At 33.3% G+C, this 19,036-nt stretch overlaps 1 protein-coding gene across 1 annotated transcript; it reads right to left on the reverse strand.

Annotated features, from left to right (window-relative positions):
* Nucleotides 1-4,995: 4,995 nt before the first annotated feature.
* On the reverse strand, nt 4,996-5,702 carry LOC139875095 (F-box/FBD/LRR-repeat protein At1g13570-like). The gene is made up of 3 exons (XM_071862461.1): nt 5,633-5,702; nt 5,372-5,529; nt 4,996-5,280 (listed from the first exon to the last, which is right to left on the reverse strand). The coding sequence occupies exons 1-3, from the start codon at nt 5,700-5,702 to the stop codon at nt 4,996-4,998; spliced, it is 513 nt and encodes a 170-aa protein (XP_071718562.1).
* Nucleotides 5,703-19,036: the final 13,334 nt, after the last annotated feature.

Here is a 19,036-nt window from a genome sequence, read left to right on the forward strand (position 1 = left end):
AAAATTCTATGTATCAGCTTATATCCATCATAATAATATTCTTACTGTTAGTCATGACGACCTCGATCAAATTTCGGGGACGAAATTTCTTTAACGGGTAGGTACTGTGACAACCCGAAAATTTTTGACAAAATTTAAACTTTATCTTTACATTATTTCGACACGATAAGCAAAGTTGTTAAGTTGAATCTCAAGAATTTTAAACTGTGTTCATACATTCATTTAACCTCGACCAAATTTCGACGATTCACGAACCATTATATAAAGGAATATGATTAGATATATATGTATATATTATGACTTGAGAATATTAACAAAGTATTAAACGTATAATACTTTACATGAACGTATTTGTTTCAACATGTTTATCGGTGGAATTAGAAGATAATATCAAATGATTGATCTATCAGATACATTGTATGATTATGAGCCCTTGTTGTGAGGTCCACGTTGATATGAGAAATCATTCACTTTTAACGGTATTCAGAATAATTGGTAAAGTGATTTACAAGTAAGAACAAATGTGTCAATTAACGGGAACTAGACAAGGTTAGTGGGGATTCTTAATTCATACTTTACAATAATTTCCTTGTGACTCTGGATAAGATAGCTCATTTAACTTTCATAAAATTTAAATCATATAGAGTAAATTATTGAGTTAATGGTTACCGACAAGATAAACCCATTTGACAAGTTACATTAAGATGATTTCTTATGTTTATTTATTCATTGGACTTTATATGTAATTTTACTTTCCTATAACGTTTTATGAATTAACGATGTCCATTTATTACAACCTTTAAAATAAGTTCTAATATAATTAGCTTTGAAAATCTAAAATTTATAATATTTATTTAATTTAGTTTTAAACTTATGAAAACGATTTCAATAACTGAGTTATTAAAACCTGTTGTTTATAAAGGTAAATTGTTTTATAGAATTAAAAGAATTTAATTAAATCTTATATATATATATATATATATATATATATATATATATATATATATATATATATATATATATATATATATATATATATTGTTTCAAAAACGTAAACGTGATGCGACATAAAAATTTTCTATTATGATTATAAATTAAAGTTGAAATATAATTACTTTTGAAAAACTAAACGAATATTCAGAATTTATATTTCGAAATGAATATATATTTTACAAAGTAATAAGATATAGTAATAAAACGTTTTGTCTTAAAATAATATACTTGGGTAAACAACGAAACATTGATTTATAAAAGCAAATGACCACAACACTCAAATGAATAAGTTACACTTTAAGTGAGTTTATTTTCATTGATGTAAGTCTAATTATTGATAAAGGTACGAGTCACTAAACGTAAAGTGCTAGTTTTCTAAGCGTACGAAAATGAGTTCGAAAATCCGGAACCGGTACATTACTCGAGAGTCAATGAACAAGTCATAGGAACTAAAAGTACAAGTTAACTATGCACGTAAATATAATATTATATTTAATTAATTATAAAGATTAAATATTAATATATATATATATATATATATATATATATATATATATATATATATATATATATATATATATATATATATATATATATATATTTATGTTACATAAAAGGTGTCAGCATGAATGAATGATTGAATGTGAAATGCGTACATAGTTCATGCGATTGCATGAGTGTTCCCTCACAACCTCATGCGATGGCATGAGGGATAGGTGAGGTTTACATGCCTTTAAAAGTCGAATGAATTTCATTCTGGTGACACAATTCATCTATCTACCTCTCGAGTACTCTATATATATATATATATATATATATATATATATATATATATATATATATATATATATATATATATATATATATATATATTATTATTAAGATTAATATTTTTATTAATCCTAATATTTTTATTAGTAGTATTAGTATTATTATTTATTAGTATTATACATAAAATACTACGACGAGGTTATGAGCGAGTTATTTCTAAACGAGTTTTTCGAGTGGGATAGGACTAAGAAAATTATGGGTTATAGCAATGGAGGTTATGGGTAAGGTTCGTGGTTATGCTCGTGAGGTCAACCTAGTGTTTATCGTCTTCGTTGCGTCTACGTACTTTACTGTAATATTGAATCTCAATATTGATACGTGAGCACTCATAACTTAACTTTTACATATTAATAGTGGATCCCTGACTAGTGCTCGAGTATATATTTGATTATGCATGCTTGTATATTTAATTTTGTCGTTAGATAGTTTATGATAAATTATGAATTTATTTCATATGCGACTGAGATAAGGTATATGATATGTATGTCGTTGGAAAGCTGACAAAAAATCAATAACTTTTCATTTAGGAATCGTGTGGTTTTGATGAACGGTTTAAAAGATATAGTCAACAGAATTATTATTAATTTTAGTATTATTATTATTATTAAAAATGATTATTATTACATCGTCATTATTATCATCGTTATAATTATTTGATTATTATTATTATTATTATTATTATTATTATTATTATTATTATTATTATTATTATTATTATTATTATTATTATTATTATTATTATTATTATTATCATTATTGTTATCAATATAGGTATTATCATTAAAATTGTTATTACTATACTTATTATTAAAAATTAAATTTTTATAAAAAGTATTATTTTTATTATTATTACTATTAAAAGTATCATTTATATTAAAATTATCACGTTTGTTAAAATTATCAATTCTAATAAAAATATTATTTTTATTATCTTTATCATATTAAGATTATTATTAAAAATTTATCATTTTTGATATGATTATTTTTATAAAATATTATTACGATTCTTATTATAATAATTATATAGTAATTATTATTAAGATAAAATATATTATTGGGAAATTATTATTATCGTTTTAGTATTATTATTAAAAATTATCATTTCAAATAGAATTATTATTTACATATAAAATAATATTATTTATTATTATTAAAAATTATCATGTTTATCTGAAAATATCGTATGAATATAATATTTTTATCAGAAATATTATTATTATAACATTTGTATTACTACAAAATATTATTATTTATTATCAAGATTATTATTATCATTATTAATAGAATAATAATAATTATTATTATTACAAAATAATTCAATTTTTATTTATTATTATTGTCAATATTATTTTATCAAATAAATATGTGATACAAAGATATTTTTACCACGCGTAATATAATTACATTAATAATACCTACCACTATAGTTTTACGATATTAAGTGAATTTTATAAATTTTACTACTTCAGATATATGAAAGAATATTTTATCATATATAAACTTTAATATAAAATTTTTATTAATAAATGACTTTTATTATTTACTCTAATAAAATCTACTAAAAATTTTTAAATATATAAAACGACTATATTTAAAGTATATAATAATCATGTATAGATTTTGAAAATCATTTTGGTCAAAATGACTTTTGTTGACTTTTGCATATTAGTCTCGAGCATTGGGATTGCGATACCTGACCTAAATTGTTAGACAGTTATTGACCAACATATAAATATATATAATTAATATAGGTTCGTGAATCCAAGGCCAACCTTGCACTTGTTCAGTGCCGTCATATGCATTATTGCTATGAAATACAGTTTTGTGAGTTTCATTTGCTCCCCTTTTAAATGCTTTTGCATTTGGATTTAGATGTGAAACCAGCATTAACTTATTTGGAAACGTCTGACTGTTTGGACCAGACATTGAACCGGTTAAAAACTATAAATATCTTCCATGTACAAAGATCAAGACCCTTGTTGCTCTTTATAAAGCTTTTACTTAATCATTCTCCCATTCTTGAAAAAGTATCAATCCGACCCCGTGCAACTGCTGATGCTCATGAAAAGCACAACTTTGCTAAGGATGTTATGCGGTTTCCACGAGCTTCCTCGAAAGCAGAGCTTCTCTACTTGGATCTGTAACCGTTATTCATTAATAACTTTATTTATCCTTTTTTAATCATATGCGTATTAGTTATCGTTTCTCATGTTTTACATGCTGTGGGTTGTAACAATTTATATATAAATTTGGATGATCGTCTTCTATTTTTGATTTTCTAGTACTGTGTATATAATATTTGATGAAGTCGACTATTGGCAAGAAATGAGATTTGGTTTACAATGTTCATAAACTGAATTCTGCAGCTTCACAATGGTCAAGGTCATATCTTCAAGTTTTTTTATTGCTTTTGACAGGTTCAATATGGCTCATTAACTTGTTAGGTCATACTTGTCAAATTGGTTATCTGACTGGTTTGCTGAAGTGTTAGAACGGCTAGCTGGTTGGTTCAATTTAATAGAAAATGAGATCAAATGCTCATTGCTTGATAGTTCAGCAACAAGCACGTTTTAAATAAATAGTTCGTAGGATGATTTGTTTAGGTAAAATATACACCACAAAACTATAGTGTTATAAAGAGACCTTAGTTTTACATATTTAAGGTGGATGGAAAGTAACTTTAAAATACACAATAATATCGAGTTTTCCCTACATTTATAATTTATAGTTATAATTTCAGAAGTAGCCCCTGTATCATGAGCTGCTGTGTACAATTCTTGTAGATTTCTCAAGTAAGCAAGCAAACCACAAAAAATACCGAAAGGTAGTAAGGTTTGTACCTTACAAGTTGGAAAGCAGACATTGTCATGACTAATTAAGAAAGAACAAGGAAAGTATTGATTATATTGTGCACAAGCTACCATACCTACGATCGTTCCACACAATAACTGACGAACCAAGAAATGCTTCCTGCTATGGCACACATTATTTATCTTAATAACAACCATCGACCATTTTTTTTATAAATTACCAGGAAACATGTGTTGCAAGTTGCAACTTTTGTATTAATTAGTACCCAACATACAAAACATGGAAAAAAAAAAAAAAAAAAAAAAAAAACAACATGAGATAATCAAATCTCAATGTAATTGGAAGTTGTTAAAGTACTAGCTACGGATTTAAATAGAGAAGCTCTGCTTTCGAGGAAGCTCGTGAAAACTGCATAACATGTTTACTATTGAGTCTTTCATGAACATCAGTTACATTAGGTTGGATCGACATTTTTTCAAGAGTGGGAGAATGAGCAAGTAAAAGCTTTATAAAGAGCAACACGGGTCTCGATCCATCTACACGTGTGATTTCTATAATTTTCAACTGATTCAATGTCTGGCCCAAACAGTTTGATGCTTCCAAATAACTGGATGCAGGTGTCACATCAAAATACATGTGCCGAGTCTAGTCTAGAAAAACATTAAAATTTAGAAAGTGCATTGGCATCAAACGTATTCGCTATATAAGCATATAAAAGAAGTTTGACATTATTTACCGTCAGCAAATTCATCAAATGAAGTTGTTCAATGTCAGGTGAGTTTCGAAGCATACAAAGAGCACCTTGAAGTTGATCCAGATCACCAAAGTTGATGTTTACAATCCTAAGAATCTTTAAACTATTAGCCTTGTTTGGAAGCCACCTGGATAAATTTTCTGAAACAAAAAGTTGTGCGGATGAAAGAGAGATTTCCAGTTACAAAAGAAAATCTAAAAACTGCTATAAATTGGACTAGAAAGGTATTCTCTTTGTGCAAACTTGATATGATAGAGAACGGTATTTTTCTTTGTTCTTTTTTGTCGGCATCACCCAGAGGGGAATTAACCATCTTCGCGATCATTTGCGACGCATGCAGGGGCGGTACTTAGTGGAACCCAAAGGGGGTATCCGGCCCACCTGGATTTTACGGAACAAAAAATTTTACACTAAAATTTTTTATTTTTTTACAAAAAAAATAAGGTTTTTTTTAGTGTTTGCCCCTGCTGACAATGAAAAATTTATTAAATTTTTACACCGCCCCGTCTGTGTCCGAATTCAAGTTCCGCCACTGGACGCATGCACGCACTTTCGGGAGGAAACCCGAATCACATTGCAGGAACTCGATCCTTAAACCATTTCGACCGCGTTTGAACCTTTAATGGATCTAGGAGAAAACCCCCCTCAGGTTTGATCTGGAGCTCCATATTTCATTTCTGGCAGATTAATTTAGAGGATGAGCTGAGCGAGGCTCAAACACAAGGAATGGGGATACCACACGCCTAGAAGTGCGGTGGTGATAGAGAACGATATTAAACATTACAATTTAAAGTTCAAATCATACCTTAAGAAAAAAAACATCCATGGTGAAATACACAAGATTGGGCAAGTTAATTAAACTCGTTGCATAATTCATTTTTTCATCACCTAAAATGGATTGGTTGAAAGCTAAACCAAGTCTAGTAAGACATCGATCATGCAATAATGCGAGAAACAAGGCATCGGGGGAACAATTAAGAAGTAAAGTTTGCATCTTTGTAGCCTTAATGTTGAAATTTTGAACATTGATGCATAAAATCATGTGCAACTTCTTAAGCTCTGGTAATTCTATGACAGTTGTACATAATGTTGAAGATGTGAAGAATTTGATCAAAGGAACAAGGCTTGACTTAATGAACAAGTCGTAGAGAACTTGACTTGGTGAACAAGTTGTATGGAGCTTGACTAGGTAAAGAAGTCGTAGAGATTCTCTTGCCTTAATTAAATCTTCTAGTAGGAATGGAGTATGGAGCAAGTAATAGATATTTATGGAATGTCTTTTGCTTGAAGGATAAGTTTAACTTGGTGGACAAGTTTAACTCTTCCTATAAATTGTAACCCCTAGCCTCATTGTAATTGTGTGCACAATAATATAAGAAAATCTCTGATTTGCGCCCGTGGAGTAAACCATTCTCCGTGTTTTAGAGTTGGGATATAACCACGTTAAATACCCGTGTCGTTTGTACTTTATTTATCGTTATGCTTTAATTATTCGTTTGTCATTTGTGGGTTAGTGATTATGATCAATCACTTGTCTTGTTGGGGCCTACCAAATTTCTATCAAGTGGTATCAGAGCTCAAGGTTCGAGTATAGACACAATGGCGAATTGAAAGTATGGTGAACGAACGACGGGCATATGATGTGATGCAACATGTATCATGATCATGAGATCAGTCAATGGGGTCGATGATCGGATCGATGGGTCTTGTTGCTGAGAGATTTTCAGGAAGATTCGGGTATCAGATCTAAGTTTTCATTCCTTGCGGTCCCGTTCAAGGGAATGATGAACTTTCAAAATTCGGATTCTACTGCACAGATGGAGGAGAAAAATCGTAACAGGTTCGTTAACTGTTGGATTGGTTTGAAGTTTTTATCGAAGGTTCTAGATACGTAGTTCTAGTGGCCGTAAAAATTTGAGAAAGATCGAACAGTTAGATCTCGAGATATAGTTTTTTGAAGCTGCTTCCATTCAGGTTTAAACTATTAGGATTTGGAGCTGTTAGAGAAGAAAAATCATTACAGGTTCGTTAACCGTCGGATCGCCTTGAAAATATTAATTTAAGTAAAAAACGTATAGTTCTAGTCGTGGTCAAAATTTGACAGTAATCAGACCGTTAGATCTGGAGTTATGGTTTTTCGAAGTTGCAGTTGTTCAGGTTTGGAGCTGCAGTGAGAGAAAAATTATAGAGGGTTCTTCTACCGTTGGATCGACGTGAAACTTGTACTGTAGGTTCTAGAAGTACTGACCTAAGAGTGGTAAAATGTTGGTGATGATCGGACCGTTGGATCTTGAGATACGATTTTTTAAGTTGCGGCAGGAGAGAGTTCCGGTTTTGATGTTGCGAGTGGCAAGACGATTTGTATTGCGAATCCTCGGGCGATAAAGGCTGTGATTTTTCAGAGATGTAGCTTTGTTACTGGAGCCAAAATATATTCCGAATGTGATGGACGGCACCGCGGGCGCATCTCTCAGCGTGCGTGCATTCCCTTGGTAACGTTGAGTTGATCCTGAAGTCTTGTATCGAAATCTCACTGGTCCGCACACAGACAGTTTGAGAGTTCTGTTTGGCGGCGGTAAAAGGTTGGGTCCGAACTATCGTTGGAAGGGAGGCCCATATGGACTTGAGTTTGCGGGGAGGTTTGTTATGGTGCAAACCAAAGTCATACATGGGGTAGAAACACGTGTGTGCTTAAAAGGTGGTTTCTCTCTAGCTTTGGCGGTAATGTAGCAAACAGTGGGATAAATCGAAAGTAGGAGTTATCCAGAAGGTTGGATACTTGCAGGTTGTAGTTTGGATGTGTGGATAGCGCAACGTGACATTTGCAGCATGTCGACGGTTGGTGCACCCCATACTTGGCGTATGTAATTGCGCACCCTCAATGGATGAGTCAATCTTGGAGCCTTGTACCGTAAGTCGTCTTGATGTGGTCCCAGTCAGCTTAGATCTGGACTATCATTAGAGGGAAGGCATAGTTGAACTTATGTTTGAGGGGAGGTTTAATGGATTGCAAATCAAAGTCCAACATCAGATTATTTAACAGGTCGACTAATGTATTTAGTTGAATATTCTATAGTATATGGAATATGTGGGCAGGGTTAGAGCTTCTCTCACTGAAGAAATTGATTTGAAGTTTTCAGATATGACGAGTTCGACTAGCGTTTTGGGTTTGGTTGACATTAGTACACCAAAGCGAGCGGTTTTCTTCGGGGTGACCAATTAGGAATCTTTAGGTGATGGTAGAAGTGGATAATCTTGTAAGTCCTGGAACTTGAGCTTTCTAGAGGGTGTCGGAAACTCGATAGGAGTTTGGTAATCGATAGAAGTATCGAGCTAGTGGGAGTTTGACGACTAATGGGAGTTATGGAGACGGTTATGCAACGTTGGATCTCTGGTATTCACATGATTAGTGCGTATAACACTAGGGTACTTGTATGCTGCAAACATACCCTCGAATGGCAAAGAGATTTGCAACTGACTGGTGGAACGAACCAGATTATTCTCGAATAGCCACGATTTTATTTCTTACTCGTACAGTGGGAGCGTGCTTGGGATGAGAAGATGGGGTTTGTGAAATTCATAGCTATGAGATGGGTCAGTGTACCAGCGCAAAAGCGTTAGAAGTTCAAAGGTATAGATTTTAAGGTTTTGCATTCTCACTGGAGCCTTGATGAAGAGTCTACGAGGGCGTCTATTGGATTTTCTGATTGCTAGGAAGGAAAATCATAGATAGACGGTGAAATCCTGTACGAGGGTGATCATTGACATGTGTGTTCGGGATTGGACATGCCTAGAGTGATCGGTGAGGCGGTGTAGTCTCATGAAGAATCCTATAATTGAAGAGTTGCATACTTCAATTGATCTTCGGGTAAAAAGATGATCTTCGGGTAAGAAGATGGTGGTGCAAGAAACCGAGATGGCCCAAGTTAGTAAATAGAGATCGGGTTGAAGCTTAGTTGTTTTGGTATCCAAAGACTTCCTTCCCTCTAGTGTGGAAGAGCGGCGTGACCCGGATGTTTGATTCCGGCGGTATCAAAAGTCGTAGCTGAAAGGAGATCGAGAGTTGCTATGGGTGTTTGAACAACATTGACAGTTGAGGCGGTTATTGATTTCTAGTTCCGACAAGTAGTGTTGAAGACATTGTATCGAAAGTCTACTCATTCGACGTATGTGATGAGTGTATGTGTCCCAAATGGAGTTTGGCGGTATAATGTTGGTTTAACTTTCTTAGATGGAATGGAGATTGATATTCGGGTTTGTTCAAAATTTTCAAGTGGGAGATTGTTGAGTAGTGAAGAGTTTGCTAAAAGTCTTCAAGTAGAAGATTGTTGAAGGTGTGAAGAATTTGATCAAAGGAACAAGGCTTGACTTGATGAACAAGTCGTAGAGAGCCTGACTTGGTGAACAAGTTGTAGGGAGTTTGACTTGGTGAAGAAGTCGTATTGATTCTCTTGCCTTAATTAAATCTTCTAGTAGGAATAGCGTATGGAGCAAGTAATAGATATTTATGAAATGTCTTTTGCGTGAAGGACAAGTTAAACTTGGTGGACAAGTTTAACTCTTCCTATAAATTGTAACCCCTAGCTTCATTGTAATTGTGTGCACAATTATATAAGAAAATCTCTGGTTTGCGCCCGTGGAGTAAACTCTTCTCCTTGTTTTGGAGTTGGGATATAACCACGTTAAATACCCATGTCGTTTGTACTTTATTATCGTTATGCTTTAATTATTCGTTTTTCATTTGTGGGTTAGTGATCAATCATTTGTCTTGTTGGGGCCTACTGAATTCCTATCACTTGAGTTGTCCCCAAATTTAATATTTATGAGGAGGAGATCTTCGAGATAAAGAAATCCTGGAAACGCTATTGGAGGCTTAAAGATGCAGTTTTGAAGTTGTAATTTTCTCAATTCTAGACAACGAAACAAACAAGATGGTAGTCGATAACATTTGTTTGAATTAGAAAGGATGAGTTCCCTAACATTGCCTTTTGAAAACGAAAAAATCCATTGATTGATTTCTTGGAAGCTATCAAGATATATCTTTGGTATGTAGAGAATCACCTTCAAGATAGGACCAGTTAGATAGTTGAAGAGTTGGTTTGTGATCCTTATCAAGAACCATTTTTGGCAAACTTTTCAGAAAAATTCTTATCAAGAACCAAAGACCCCATTTGTACCTCCAGTTTGTTGATAAAATGCTAGTCCTTACATCAACTTGAATAGGTAGTCAAAGACCCCATTTGTACCTCCAGTTTGTTGATAAAATGCTAGTCCTTACATCAAATTGAATGGGTAGTCGCTCTAAACTCAAGTTTGTCAAGTTGTCTTGCAATTTACTGATTCTATCCTCTTCATCACATGTTACAAACCTCCTCTTATGATTATCTATAAGACAATTCAAGAAATATAATAATGAGTTTTTGAAAGACAACCAAGCAGGACACAAATAGTGAAATACAATTTAAAAAATCCAACAGTGAGAAGAAACCCAAACTCATCAAAATACATGGAACAACTTGACATTGCTGATACACTTGAAAATTTTCTAAATGTAAATACAGTTGTCCGTAACATGAGAAAATTGCAACAAACAACATTTAACAAAACAAACACATGAAACTTATAAATAGAGGGTGCAAAACCACATTCTCTTTGTAGCACTTTACTACCCCTACAGGCTACACTATTGTGTTTCAATAAAAAAAAAAATGTGTACACAAATCTATATTTATAGTTATTGCTCTATAGCCTTCTAAGTTCATTGTAGACTAAACTCAAAAGAACTGATATTTCTGCTATGTTTTGACTAGTAATCTAACCCGCTCATACTATATAAAACTGTAGACATTAAACATCTGAAAATGTAAAATCATGTGAAAACCTTGAAGTACTCCTGTTGTTGGGGTGCAAACCCAATCCCACATAGGTGGGAGATAAATTCCAAGGGCAATATATAAGATAGTGGGCTACTCCCTCTATCACCAATTGGTTTTAGAGTGGAATCTCAATAGCTTATATGATTGTGATACTTGGTGGTTAATTTTCAAAATCAGAGTTAAGCAGGAACAAAGAATGTATGACCTGAAGTATAAAATTATAAGAATTAATGAAAGAATAAAAGGAAGTTGAATAAAGATGTAGAAAGTTACCGATAGATGTTCACAATTAGGGATGAATCTTTGCGCCATTCATTCCTCTGGACCTCCCAAAATGTTTACATCTACGCTCTTTTTTTTTATTTAGGGCACACTCGGGAATTGTCGGAGCGGACTTCTTTCAACGTGGAAAGAAATATTGCAAGGAAAATTTAATTTAAATTATTGATTCACTTGCTTCCTGTTTAGTTTCCTAGATGTTGGCTTTAGTAGGTTTGTTCCTCATGTATTTGTTACTTGTCTAATTTTGATACCGACGTATTTAGTTTCGGTTTTACGCCTTCCGTCGGTTGGAGTTAAAGTCGACTTGTTACGTAAACTAGCCTTAATATCGGTGAAAAAGTCACGTTTTTACCACCGATATTAAGCCCTAAAACAATAAAGATTCAAACCTTTTCCGAAAAATTATCGCTTTTTCGGTTGATTTTGTAGATTAAGTAATTACGAAGGCAATACAAAAAGAATCAAGTAAAACGGAGCTAAAACGAAGATTCTAGAGCGAAAACGGTGAAAGACAAGAAATCAAGTTACGATCCAGTGAATTTCAGCTGACCAGGCAACCTAAACGGCCTGCCAAACTTCTTGCCTGTATATCAAACGGCCTGCCACACGGCCTGATCGAACGGGCACCTTAAACGGGCAAACCAAGCAAACGGGCCTAGCAAACGGCTTGCCAAACGGCATGCCAGCCGTTTGCTGGTAAAAATCAAGTCTATTTAAAGGGCTCTCTCCATCCATTTCAACACACACTTAATTTGTAATTCACTTTATATTTTCAAGCTCTTAGTTAGTTTTTAGTAGTAGTTAGCTTAGCTTTATTTTTCGGAGGATATCCCGGCGAGTCCCTGCGATCTCGGGCAGATTTCTTCAGCCTTTTCAGATTTTCATCCGAAACGCTTGTCTTTTGTATTAAACATGTGTTCTTACTTTTTATGTTTAATAACGCGTTCCGATATTACCATGATAACTTAATTAATCTGTATGTTGCCATGATAGAAGTTTGGGTTAGTGTAATTATGTTAATTAAGTACGATTACTGTGGTAATATTGAACTAGTAAGTTTGATAGATTTGTATGCTAGCATCTTAAGGATTGACCAACCTAGGTTGTGATCAGGATTTGTCCACCTATATGAACTTAGCTACTTCATAGGATTAAGACCCCTGGTTATACTATATCTGAAGATTCTATGAACTCGGTAAGGTCGGTGTTCCCGAGAGGCATTTAATGCGCTTTTAGGACACGGAACTTACGAATTGAGACATGAATAACCTAGTATGCCTATTGACTGTTCCGAAGAGACTTCTTAGGAGCTTTTAAGATCTAGTTAGTGCCTTCACTGTATGACCCAAGCCTATTGCATGTTCTTGTTTGATTGTTGCCTTAGGATTAAGTCATGTCAACTGTATAGGTATTTATTAGGTTTCTATATGCTTTACTTTCAGTATATCATTTGTAATGCTGTATAATACTTGAACTGATATGATCTCATTAGTATAATGAAATGGTTGTTAGTTTTCATTTAAGGTTTTGCCAACTTAAATCGACGGACTCCTTCCGTTTGTGATCAGTGTTCAATCAACACGGCACATTGTTATTCAATTAACCAAACTGATAACGAGGGTTAGGATTATACCTCAACTCACTAATAAACCTAGTACTTTACTGAGGATAACCTCCGAGGTATAGCTACCTTTCAATTATACGATCAAGTGACATACTTTTCACTGCTCAAAGAGAACTCCGAGAGTTCAGAGACAAGTAGGTCTGTGTAATTTTCTCATTCAACTAGATCTACATCATTCCAAGCATAGCCTTAACATAAGCATGATTACCTTTTCCTAACCCATAACTAATATCTTGGTCAACATATCCCTGATCTTCATACTCCGGATATCCTTCCACTTGTTTACTTTTCCGCACTTAGGACTTTTAGCTTAAACCAACTACTATCCTTTATCTAGATAATTTAAATAAAAGATAATTATCCACTTGATTTTCAATTCGTTAATCCATTCAAAAATACGACACTAGGTTAACTTACACCTTCTACACCTTAGAAAATAAAAGTAAATTTAGGCCCCGCACAATATAAATAAACAAAACCACTGTGTGCTACTTTGATCAACTGAACAAAACCGTCCATTTTGGTTGTATCCTAAGTAGCACATCAAGCCCGTCCGATTTACTTTCATTTTACGTTTCTGTTAGAATCTTCATTTTCCGATGAAAGGGTCATCTATATAGTTTTCGTTATTTTTGTCCAAAAAATTAAAAAATTAAAAAATCAAAGTAACAACACAAGATAAAAAAATATAAAAAAATTTCTAATGTGTATTTAGAGCCATTGTTGTAACAAAACTCAATTACTCTCCGATTAATCCCATATTACTCATTTTTGAGAGCAATCCGTTTCAATTTTTAAAAATCTATTTAATTAAACTGCCTACGTAGATTGACTAGTCAAAATCGAAGTTGGTAATCAAAATCGGTCAAAATCAAAGTTAGTAAACATTTTAACATGAATTTAAACTAGAACTTTAGAGTTTTTAAACAAAAATAAATAGTTTTAGACAATTATGTTAAAGTTAACCTTTATGTTTATGGTGTTCTTCTATATTTACACATATAATTTTAAAATTTAAATGTATAAAATACAATGCAATTAATCCCCGAATTGTCAATTACTCCTTCCAAAGTCCCGACCAATTAATCTCTGAATAGATAATATTATAGAAGTTCTCTTTAAAGTAAAGTATAACCTCATCTAAAAAGATAAGGTATTTGCTCCCCCTAATGTCCCCTAAGCACTAGCTACCAATCTGTAAGTCTAACATGGTGAAGGAATTAAGCACTACATTCTATCATGCCTAGCTTTTCAACAAGAAACTTAAAATGAGCTTCACCTAAAGGCTTAGTTAACAAGTCTGCTAACTGAAGTTTTGTAGGCACAAATTATAGTACTAGGTCTCCTTTTCTATATTGTCCTTGATGAAATGATACCTAATATCTATGTGTTTAGTCTTCAAATGTTGAACCAAGTTGCTAATTATGGCTATTGCACTTTGGGAATCACAATAATTCTGAGTTTTAGTCACACTAAATCCGTAGTCTAGCAGTTGGGTTTGCATTCACAAAACTTGTGAACAGCAGTGAGCAGCAAAAATATACTATGACTCAGCTATTGATAATGATACACAGTTTTGTTTTTTGGAAGACTAACCGACCAACCTGTTTCTCAATATTTGGAAACTACCATATATGCTCTTGCGATTAACATGACAATCACCGTGATCTGCATCAGTTTATGTAGTCAGGTTGAATTTGGATCCTTGAGGATACCAGATATCAATGTTCCGTGTACCCTTCAGATATTGGAAAATCCTGAGTACAGCTTTCGAATGAGACTTTTTCGGGTTCGAATGAAACCTAGTACTGCTAAAGTAATATCATGCTGACTTGCAGTCAGATACATGAGGGATCCAACCATACTTTTGTGCTGTGTTAAAACAAAGGGTTCCCCATCTTCGTCAGCATCTAAAAGACTCCTCACGGGGTTGACATCGTTTTCAGTTTAGTCATTTTAAAACGTTTGAGAATATCATTAATGTATTTTATCTGACAGATGAAATGTCGTTTGAAAGTTGTTTAACTTGCTACCACAAGAAGAAATGGAGGTCTTCTAACATACTCATCTCAAACTTCTCTTTCATGATTTAAGAAAATGTTTTGCATAGGGAGGGGGATGTGAAACCAAGATGATGTAATCAACATATATCTGTATTAGGATAATGTGTTCCTTTTATTTCTTGGTGAACATATTCGTGTCGGTTGTTACACAAGAGAATCATTCTTGATCAAGTACTTTGTTAAAGTCTCTTACCATGCTCTCATAGGTGTTTTGAGACCATAGAAAGCCTTTTTCATAAAGTACACATGGTTCGGGCTTAAGGGATTTACAAAACCTTCAGGTTGCTCAACATTAACCTCCTCTTGAAGAAAACCATTGAGAAATGCCGTTTTGACATCCATTTGGTAAACTGTGAACTTCTTATGTGCGACATATGATAGAAACAGTTCGAATTGCTTCGATTCTAGCTACCGGTGCGAAGGTTTCATCATAGTCTATGCCTTCTTGTTATCTATAGCCTTTAGCCACCAAGCGTGTTTTGTTTTGCATGACAATTCCTTCAAAATCCTTCTTATTCTTGAAAATCCACTTCATTCCAATGGGCTTTTGTCCATCAAATTTTAGAACTAAAACCCAGTTAAACTGAGAGATTTCCTCTTGCATCGTCCTTACCCAGCGTGGGTCAAGTAAAGCAAGTACCATCGATGTCGATTTAATCAAACTTAAAAAAGTTGCATATAGACATTCATTCCTTGTGGCCCTTCTTGTTTGCACAGATGTCTCATGATCACCAATGATTTGAGACACGTGATGATCTTTCGTCCATTTTGCCTCATGTGGAAGTGGACGAATTGTATCAGATGCAAGAGAATGATCTATATATGATGATGTAGAATTGCGTCCTTTATGAACGAAATTAGAAGACTCGGATGATTTCCTTCAGGAATGTTATTGTGAGTCGCGAGGAGTGATGAACTAGGTTCATCAATAGGTTCAAAGTTAGAAGCATTCGTCGTTCCATTTGGAGTTGATGATTCTCCTTTGATTAGAGTATTAGACTTAAGGGAGTGTCTAAAGATAAATATTGAACAGGAACTTCCAGCGGCATTGACAACTGAAATCGGTCCTTGTAAATATATAATATCAAATAAACCATTAAGGCCATCCATCGTTTCCGTCAGAATCGACTTCTTCAGAGTATTAGAATTATTCACGGAAGAAGATGACTGGTTAGTGTTAGGACCCCGAAGTTGTATAGTGTTAATGTGAAATAAGCTTAAATGAAGGTTCCTTAGAAGAGGGCTATATAAGGAACCTAAGTAGTCCTAATTAGATAGCCATTGCATTGTAACCGAGTTCTAGAAGCTGTGGAATGTAATTTTACCGATTCTCTCTAATACCGAGTCTCATTCTTACATACCGATTCTCACTTTATCTTATCATTTCTCTCAATCTCAACATGATCTGACCTATCATTTGGTATAAGAGCTTCCAGGAAGTGATTCTACATCACTATATCGATCCAGAGATTGTAGATTACAGAATCTGAATACTCTCGGTATTTTGAATCACATTCAGTATTATCGAATTTGATAACCTGACGTTCAGATTCTTGAGATAAGTTCAGCGAAGGTGCATTAGGTCTTTTAGAAAGAGTTTCGATCATCATTACAGCTTTTTAACTTCAACTATGGATAATCAAGTTGATTTTTAGAGATTGTGGCTAAAACTCTCAGTATTGCTTAATTCATGCTTGATTCTGGATTTTTGTGAAGATTTAAGGATTCAGTTGTGTTCATGAGGTGTTAAATCACATTTCTGACGGTTCAATTTCTTCAATTCATCAAGTTTTGAAGATTTGATCAACACTCGGTATCGTAACTGTCATACCGAGTTTGCTTCATTACTTAAATTCATCTTAAGTGTTGCAGATTGTGGTGTGATTGTGATTCTATCACATTCGGTTTGATTATACGCAGCTAATTGGTGTGGTTTGAGAAAGGATTCTGTCATATTTCTAAGTTTTAAACTTAGACTCGGTATTGTCAACTGCTACAGTTGACATTCGGTATCCTATACTTTCGGTATCTTTGATATTTTGTGTGATACTAACTTGTTTCCTTGTGCAGCAAGGTTACAGAATCTAATTCAAAAGGATTGAATTGAGTTTGAACTTTAAATTCATACAGAATCTGACTACCGAGTCAGATACAGAATCTGAGTTTTTGTATCACTTAATCCATTGTTTTAAGTGGTTACAGAATATTTTATTATATATAAACTTTAATATAAAATTTTTATTAATAAATGACTTTTATTATATACTCTAATAAAATCTACTAAAAATATTTAAATATATAAAACGACTATATTTAAACTATATAATAATCATGCATAGATTTTGGAAATCATTTTGGTTAAAATGACTTTTGTTGACTTTTGCATATTAGTCTCGAGCATTAGGATTGCGATACACTACGACCTGACCTAAATTGTTAGACAGTTATTGACCAACATATAAATATATATAATTAATATAGGTTCATGAATCCAAGGCCAACCTTGCACTTGTTCAGTGTCGTCATATGCATTATTGCTACGAAATACAGTTTTGTGAGTTTTATTTGCTCCCTTTTTAAATGTTTTTGCAATATATATTTTTGAGACTGAGAATACATGCGTTGCTTTTATAAATGTTTGACGAAATAGACTAAGTACTCAAAACTACATTCTATGGTTGGATTATTAAACCGAATATACCCCTTTTAGCTTGGTAACCTAAGAATTAGGCAGACGAGAGGTTCTGTTCCTAATTGACTCGAATCCTAAAGATAGATCTATTGGTCCTAACAACCCCCATTCAGGTTATGGATGGCTTTAGTACTTCGAGATTATTATTATACAGACGAGAGGTTCTGTTTGGGGATATTCTATGCATTAAAGTTAATGTCGGTTACCAGGTGTTCAATTCATATGAATGATTTTATCTTTATGCAGACGAGAGGTTCTGTTTATAAATATGAAAATCTCGTGGTCTATTAAAATTATGGAAATGATCGATTATGATAAACTAATGAACTTACCAACCTTTTAGTTGACACTTTAAAGCATGTTTATTTTTAGGATTGAAAGAAATCTTCTGCTGTGCATTTTCTCAATTTAAAGATATTACTTGGAGTCATTCATGGCATATTTCAAAAGACGTTGCATTCAAGTCATTGAGTTCAGTAAAGATTATGATTAAGTAAATGACAGATTAGATCATTTATAGTTGGATATTATGAAATGGTATGCATGCCTGTCAACTTTCAATGTAATGAAAGTTTGTCTTTTAAAACGAATGCAATGTTTGTAAATTGTATCATATAGAGGTCAAATACCTCACAATGTAATCATATGTTATTGTATTCGTTCTTATGGATTAGGATGGGTCTTTACATGTGGTATCAGAGCGGTGGTCTTAGCGAACCAGATCTTGCATTAGGGTGTCTAACTGGTAGTTGTTAAGATGCATTAATGAGTCTGGACTTCGACCGTGTATGCATGTCAAAAGTTTTGCTTATCATTTATTATCGAAAATTACCTGCTTATCATTCTTAAGTCTAGACACATCTTACTGCATTGATTGTATGAATAGTGTATAGACAAAATTCATATCTTAGCGTATCTGCTAATTCATATCTTAGCGTATCTGTTACTGTAAATTTGCCTGACATATTCCGTAAATTCCTCCGTAATCTATGAAATCTTTTATTCAATATATATAGATATTCCATGTAAGTAGAATACCATCTGATAGCTAGGAATCATTTCATATTGAAAAATCTTTTATTCAATCGTACGAAATGGAACTCTCCACTA

Source organism: Rutidosis leptorrhynchoides, chromosome 11, assembly GCF_046630445.1.
Source record: "Rutidosis leptorrhynchoides isolate AG116_Rl617_1_P2 chromosome 11, CSIRO_AGI_Rlap_v1, whole genome shotgun sequence".
Classification (NCBI taxonomy): Eukaryota; Viridiplantae; Streptophyta; class Magnoliopsida; order Asterales; family Asteraceae; genus Rutidosis; species Rutidosis leptorrhynchoides.